The sequence below is a fragment of the Nelumbo nucifera genome, chromosome 4 (genome assembly GCF_055504915.1).
Source record: "Nelumbo nucifera cultivar China Antique chromosome 4, China Antique-T2T, whole genome shotgun sequence".
NCBI lineage: Eukaryota > Viridiplantae > Streptophyta > Magnoliopsida > Proteales > Nelumbonaceae > Nelumbo > Nelumbo nucifera.
In genome coordinates, this window is record NC_142652.1 from 62,167,699 (window position 1) to 62,175,998 (window position 8,300).

An 8,300-nucleotide genomic window follows, 5' to 3' on the forward strand; every position below is an offset into this window, starting at 1 on the left:
CACACTCATTCGCAATTAAGATCTGATCTGTTATTTGTCGCCCTTGAATGAAAGCCCCCTGGGTTTCACCAATGATGGTAGGGATGACTGTTTTGATTCTCAATGAGAGCACTTTAGCCAGAATTTTATAGATGCTTGTCACCAGATTAATAGGCCTATAATCTTTTGGGTGGTTGGCATCATTCTTCTTAGGTATCAAGGCCAAAAAGGTGGCATTAATTCCAGGGCTTATAGTGTGATTGTCTGCAAATTCCTTAAAGACTTCAGCTAGATCCTCTTTCAACACCTCCCAACAGTCTTGATAAAAACCCATTGTAAAGCCATCTGGACCCGGAGCCTTGGATCTATCCATTATAAAGACGGCTTTCTTAATCTCTTCTTCCTCGAAATCCCTTTCCAGCCACCTTGCCACTCCATCAATTCTTGGCCAATCCACCCTTTCCATGACTGTCCTCTCTCTCAAAGGCCTTCTATAAATCGATTTGAAGTGGTCCACAAATTTTCTGGCTATGTCATCCTGGTTGGTAAACACCTCCTCTCCTATCTCTAGCTTGGTCACAAAATTCTTTCTTCGTCTCCCATTTGCCAAATCATGGAAGAATCTAGTGTTCCCATCGCCTTCCTTAATCCACTTGTGTCTAGATTTTTGTCTCCAACTGATTTCTTCCCTCAATAACACCTCTTCCAAATCCTTTTTTAATTGTCTCCTTAACACTCTGTCCTCCTCGGTCAGCCCATCGTGAGATTCCTTTACATCCAAGTTCTCTATTCGAGAGATTAGGCCCAATTTTTGCTCCTCAATTCTACCAAACTGATCTCTATTCCACTCTTTTATTTTGGCTCTCAACCTTTTTAATTTCTTGTGGAACTTGATCCCCTTCCATCTTACCCCTCTCTCCTCCTCACCCCACCACTCCTTCACTTTTTTCACAAAATCTAGATGGGTAAGCCACATATTTTCAAATCTAAAAGGTTTGGGTCCTATAGGAAAAGACTCAGTACCTATTTGGATAGGACAGTGATCGGATGTGACCCTGGGTAACGCCCTAGCAACCAAGTTTTCCAAACTATTCTCCCAGGCAAGGTTAAAAAGGAATCTATCCAACTTTGAGCACAAAGGGGTTTCCTGAAGATTGGACCAAGTGTAATTGGCTTGCAGCAGAGGTATTTCCTTTAGATCACAATCCTCAATAAAACCATTAAATTTCCTCATGCTTGTTGAGATTACCTGTTGGGGATTACTGGTTTCATCAGAGAATCTAATGACATTAAAATCCCCGCCCAGACACCAAGGACCATCCCATAGCCCCTTGATTGCATATAGTTCCTCCCACATCTCATTCCTCTCTCTATAGGAATTAGGGCCATAAACATTGGTTAAAACCCATACATACCCATTCTCTACATTCTTGCACTTAATGGAAACTGAGAATCTGCCTATCAATTCTTCCACTACTTCCACCACATCCTCCTTCCACAGTGTTACAATCCCCCCCGAGGCTCCCCAAGAAGGAGCCGAGCTCCAACCTAAACCTCTAGACTTCCAAAAACTCCTCACCCATCTCCCATCTAATTCCATCAATTTGGATTCTTGTAACAGCACAATATCAGGTTTTTCCCTTCGGAGTAGGTCTTTGATCACCCTTCTCTTCCTTGCACTCCCTAACCCTCTTACATTCTAGCTAATAATTTTCATCGAGACAAAGTAGCAAAAGAACCCAATAAGAGGCCATATTCTCCTTATTTTAGGCCCTTCCTCCTATCCCCTCTACCACTGAATTCTAAATCCCCCTCAATGTCTAAAATTAGCCTTTCCACTTCAGATCTTTTTTTCTTATTTGTTCCTTTCCCCCCCCCCCCATCCTAATACAGCAATCATCCTCTTTCTTTTTCTCCATCCTTTCCAGCCAATGTCTGAGGAAGAATTTTACCCTACTCACACTTATTTTGGCTACAACATCTTTCTCCATGTCCTTCCTTTTTATTTTGTTCCTCCATCATTGTACAGATCAACTCCCAAATTCTGTCCGCCTCCCCCTTACTACTTCCTTCCAACACCCTCTCTCCTCCTTCCACTATCACCCTCTTTCTTACATCAAAACCTCCAGGATGGGAAGCTGGGATATCTGTTACAGGCAGAGCAAACAAGTCAGTACCTAAAACAGAATTGACACCCATACCTGATAGAACGAGGGTAGGACTAGAATCACTGGAAATGACTTGCTGACAGGCGACAACTGGTTTTAAAGCCTTTCCCCTTTTTGGACAAGGTTGTGAAGTAGACATGGTGAAAGAATCACTTCCTGACGACCTACCCACTTGGAAGACCTTTCTCTGTGTTTTCGACACTGGAATACCCGCTTCCATCCTCACAGCCGATTCTTGTCCCTCTCCACCAACATCCTGTAGTTCATTAGACTCAGGGTCAGCTCCCTCGACGAAGGGAGGAGTTTTCACAGCTTTAGAACCATTTTCTTCACCATTTCTAGCCTTCTCGCCACCTGCCTCTTCAGTCTCTTCCTCTAGAAACAACAGCTCTGTATGCAAACTTTCTGTTTCAAAAAAATCATTGTTGCTTTTCAGAGACAGACTTCCCAGACTTGGCGTTTCGTCTCTATAAGAATCGTCATTGCTGTTTTGTTCACTCGACCAGTCTTCAATCCCTGTTCTGTTCTCATCACTAGGCTTGAGGTATCTCGGGTTGCGCCTATCTGGTGAGAGACGGTTCGCCAGGTTGGATGGGACCCACTGTAGAGAGCCTCGCAACTGCGAATCTGGAGATTTTTTTGCACCTGAACTGTTCGAACGAGAGGAGGGGTTCGGGGTAGAAGAAGATAGACGCTTAATTTCGTCTATCAGCTCGTCCCTCCTCCCAGTCACGTGCTTACTTAAAGTACCCCTCGGCCCATCTATCTTGTAATGGGCCTTGGGCTGAAGCCTATGGGAGCCCACCTTTACAGCCTTTATTTGAGATGCCTTCTCCGGCCCTTCATCAAGTGGATCCACTCGATTGGGCCCTTCATTTCGTCCCACGTGACCACTTAAAAGGTCACGCCCCCCTGATTTAATGGTCGAACCAGCAACCTTCCCTGTCTGAGGTTGCTTGTTCAACCCTCTCCCTTTCGAAACTAGTGAATTTTTGTTTGTTTCCCCTGACACCACCTGCGCAAATGATCTGCCATTTGTCATAATTTTTTCTTGCTTTCTCCAGGTTTGACCTTCCAACTGCCCCATAACTTTTTGGCTTCCCAGAATTTGTTGGCCCTTTTTAGTGAAACATCCCTTCCCATTTGAATTAACCACTCTCACAAGTCCACGTAGTGCTTCTTCTTCCTCCTCCCCTCCAACCATACGAGCCTCCTTCCACAGCACCGCTTCAATGGAGGAAGCTAACCATACAAAGACAAAGCTCCCCTCTGTTCGTACCTCTACCTTTCGTGGAATGTCTTCTGGCTTCACACCACTTAGCAGGATTGCTACTGAGTAAAGATCTCCCCAGAAAACACCTTTCAAGATTCCTCCACACAACACAGCTATAGATTCTGCTATTTCTTGTTTCCATAGATGGAATGGCAAGCCTATTACACGCACCACCACACCATCTTCGACAAAAAAATCCTTTGAGTTAGATGTTAGATTCCATTTGAAGATTGTGAATGATCTGAACTCAGCCTGAACATTGATAGCTGATATTTCCAAATCATTCTTTAATGGATCTAGGATGGATTTACAGTTATCGAAGGGGGTTACTATGAAGACACTCTTCAGCTTCAACCTGGTTGCCAATAAGTCAGCTACCCTCCTCCAATCATTAACCTTTTCCTTGGCTTGTATCACAAGCTTACTATCCCACTCCTCTCTCTCTAGACCTCCCACCATTCTGCAATGGCCTTTTGTTTTTGCCATGACCACTGGCCCTTGTTCTACCCTGCTGTTGCTGAGATATACCTTCTCCTCCCTTATGGAGGCTTTTTTCTCATTTGCTACTCTTTGAGCTAAGAATTCTTTGAGCAACCAGTCAACTTCCCCCCAACCTTGTTCTGTTTTCCTGCTGGTGACACACCAGTTGCCTTTGTCCCTTACCAAAGAATTCAGCCAAAGCTATGAAGAACCCCTTTCTATTCCTCTTACATTCAACAACATATCTTCTCCCTTCTAATGTACTAAAATCCTGCCAGTTTATCTGCTTACCTTTTGAACAGGCTCCAGCTATGAACTCTCTTAGCCACTCGATCACTTCTAATCCTTCCAGCAGTATTGTACCCTTTTTCGCTTCCCTTACCTTCAGGCTTACCTTCCCCTTAATTCTCATCTCTTCGAACAAGAGATTTTTTGCTTCTATCTTCAAGGATCTCCTCCACTGACCTGCCTGCACGAACTCCATCCCCTCCATTTTCCCTCCCATCTTAGTTCCTCACCCTCTCACCCTCCAACATTCCAACATCAATTGTAAAGTTGTAAAATAGCCATTAGCAGAACTGTTTTGATACCAAATGGATCTTACCAGAAAAACCTTTTCAAACGGATGTCCCCACAATCTCTTGTTTTAGAAGGCCCATAGTTGTGACCTATCTAAGAGCATTTCATTTCTTTTTTCCAGCATTTTATGGTCATAGATAACTCCCCCCCCCCCTTCTTATTCTAGAGAATGGTCCATCACCACCTACAAGTGATCCTCTTCCACCCACTTCTGATCATATAAAACCCTTTGTTCCTACATGGCTACATCTATGATTCCTTTCGTAGATCCAAAATATTTCTTGTCCTCCAAATCTTTTTAGTTTACTGTCATCTCATGGGGCAATGATTGCTACCCATAATTTTAGCGAGGGAAAGGGGAACCAACTTCAAATGGGTGAGAAGGACAATAAATGGAATGGCAGATCTTTTAGCCAAACCAGGGACTAATAGTGACAATCGTTTTGGGCTACGTTGTAATTTGAATTAACACCTATTGGGGTCCTCACACCTAAGTTAGGGGTGCCCGGTGTTGGCACCCAATTTTTGCTCGGCCCCTTTCACCCTACCTCTTTGTACCCCCCTCTTAGACTCCAAAAACTTAGAAACACAACCAGGTTGACTTGATACTATCTAAAACCCGAAATACCCCCCTTTGACGCAATTCATAGGACAAATAAGAACTTTGATCAGACACCATCCCCAGACTTGAAAAACTACAACTTAGTTACACAACTTTTCATGACTAAACTACAAAGATCCACTGTTCATCACGCCAATTTCCTTTCTAACGGCCCCGATCCATGCAATATTCAAACTCCAACTCCCCAAAATCAAATCGTTTACAATTTCTTTTTGACTGAGAATAGAGGTAGAGAGGCGAGAGTCTTAGGGAAATCAGTACCTAAGACCCGATAACATCGCCTCAAAATCGGTCTTAGGAGAAGTTTAAAGCATGTTCCTCCAGATTTAAGAAATTTATACAACCATTTATGTTGTTCTACAAAAGAAATTGAATCTGAACAACTCCCGTATAGGCCTGTTATAGCAGCTTGGAGAGAGGGGTGCCTAATACTGTCCCTCTCCCAATCCTTGGGACCCAGAATATCTCGATTGTGTGCTTTCTCCATGGAAAACGGAGTCACTATCAAAGATTTAGATTTTGTATCTAAAAGTGATGGCCCATTTCCTCTAAAAATGAGTGGTGACTCCATCTTTTTTGAACTGGCCATGAGCTTCCCGGAGCTCACACCCGCTTATTAAAATCGTCAAACTATTTGAAATCATCAAACAAAGTTGATGTTTCCAATAAAAAATATGTCCGAACTACTACTACCAAAAGTACAATTAGAAGCCCAGTTAGAAAGTTCGTATAGGTGAATAAAATCAATTTTCTTCAATCTGTAAAAGGACGGGGACTTTGAAGTTACGTACAAAACCAAAGAGAAGCAATAAAAGCATCAATTAAAAAGATGTGAAACACCATCAATTACAAAAGTCAAAATGACAGGTATAGAGGGTAATAAAAGCAACACAAGAACAAAAGCAACTCAAAGTAAAATCCTAGCTCCAAATGAAACTGAAATAAATCAAATTAACAACAGCATTCAAGAAAACGAATGAGAACAGACGGAACTCTGACACGAACAGTGAGAGAAAACCAAAATAGAAAAAAATAATAAAAAAAGGCCAGGATTACCAGCCATGACGAAATCGGTATATGCATTCTCCTCTTTAAGGTAAGAGATGACCTCCGGATTGGACCGAGAATCATCCCGAAGCCAGTAATAGTTATCGATCCTCGCGTCTCCGAACATATCCATCTCGTGCCTTACCTTCTTAGCTACTGGAGGAGCTTTCATGATCATGGCTGCTGCTTTGGCAGAGACGGAGTTTCCGGTCTTAGGGTTTACAGAAGCAGAGGCGGAGTAAGGACGCAAAGAAGCCAGCAGTGGACCGGAGAGCAGGAGGAGGTAGGCAAGTCCGCCGAGGCCGAATCGTAGGCGAAACATTCTGTTTTTTAAATATAAAATATATATTCCGCGTTTAGTTTCGGAGATTAAGGGTAGGAGATTCGAAGCCGATACCTCCGTCTGGGTTTTGTAACGGAAACACTGAGCTGGTTCCACACTTGCACGAATTCGGGGTCTTTCGGCTTCCGATTTGTGGTCCCCACAGGATAGGAAAGAGTATGGATTCAGTCCTCACGCCGTTTTAATCGTGCATCGAGATTTTATTCATGGGAGATATTCCCAATATACATCTGCAAATGGCTGGCTGTAAGCTCCGTGTGAACGGTTCTGTAATGACTGAATCCGAATTCGAGTAAAAAATGGTTACTGTCCGGGTCAATACTTCTGGACAATTAGGCTAAGGTGGCGTTTGTCAAAATTTTCTGTGCAGTTTTTTAGGTTTCAACAAATTCGAAAGACCAATCAGTCTTTTTGGTTTAGATTCTTAAGATTTGAATTGTTGAGAATAAGGATGACATGGCCTAAGATAGGCCAAATTTATGATAAGTTGGCTTAATGGGAGGGATGAAAAGGAGAAAGGAATCTAATTATTTCAAAAATGACATGGAATAAAATTGGTTCAATCCTCATAAATAAAATCTCGATGCATGGCTGAAAACTTATGAGGTTTGGATTGGTAAATTTGAGTATTAACATTAATTTGATTCAAAGCTAAGATCCATGTTTAGGTTTGATCTCAAAAGAGATTTGGAAATATTTAAAAAGAAATAAGGCTCCATTTGGGAAGAGTACGAGTACAAATATGTTCAGTGCTGGTGCAAATACAAATATATAAAGGCTCATGAAAATGACAACATTTGTATATTGGACATATTTATATTTGCACTCTTCCCAAATAGAGACTAAGGCATTGGAGATCCTGTTGAATAGGAAGAAAAGAATTATGGCTGGAGATCTTTATTCATTACACCTTACGAAGAAAACACAAGGGCACTCATGTGCCCCTATTAGGTAAAGGCCTGAGGGCCTTCATTTGCACCAAACAAGCAATGGAACCGCTCAATCTAGCGTGCTAACATGTGCAATAGTTTTTTAGCTCAGATTAAAGTAGGAAATTCTCCATCCGCCTACTAGCAGCAGCAGAGGAGGTTTGTTTCATGTTATACACAATGTGGTGAAAAAGACTAGTAAAACAAAATATACCTTGCCTAATTGTTGTCCACTTCTAGGAAATTTTGGAATAGAGAATTTACAATAATACTACGTCGCATTCTTGAAGATTGAGGAACAATAAGAGACCTATTAAGAGAAAGGTTTATCCAAGAGAAAATCTTAACAGTTACATCCAATCACAAACTACACGAAAGTTGCCCCTTTTTTCATAGGGATTTTACCCATCACAAAGATGCACAAAGGAACATAATGAATATATCCCTTTTTCTACTCAATCTAGAAACAAGATCAGACATTATTCTACTCCATCTCCATTTTCATGAACTATTCATCAAGCAAGGTAGCCGATAAGTCATCAAAGGGTTTGTTTGAATAATGGAATGGTATGCATTACTCATTTAAAGTGTCCCACGGTGATCTAATATCTTTTCAAGAAAATGACACGAGAACCCATGGTGAAGAAATAATGAGATCTTTCTATATTGACATATCAATTGAAAAAAAAAAAAAAAACATAGGCATTGGACATCATCTATGCAACTTCATATAAGTCATGGAAAAACAAGAGAGAAAATTATATTCTTAGAGATCATACTTTACATATCTGAAAAATATCAAGAAGATTAAACCCTTAGATGTTAAGGCCATGTTTGGTTCGCTGTTGTTGGCCTCATTCTTTTAATTCTTGTTGATAAA

At 41.5% G+C, this 8,300-nt stretch overlaps 1 protein-coding gene across 1 annotated transcript in view; it reads right to left on the minus strand.

Moving 5' to 3' along the window:
• Positions 1-6,541, minus strand: part of LOC104589978 (Prolyl oligopeptidase family protein) — an 83,825-nt gene extending 77,284 nt beyond the window's left edge. Inside the window, exon 1 of the mRNA XM_010248468.3 lies at positions 6,158-6,541. Within this exon, the coding sequence (XP_010246770.1) occupies positions 6,158-6,470 (313 nt within the window). The 5' untranslated portion in view covers positions 6,471-6,541. The remainder of the gene's footprint in view (positions 1-6,157) is intronic.
• Positions 6,542-8,300: the final 1,759 nt, after the last annotated feature.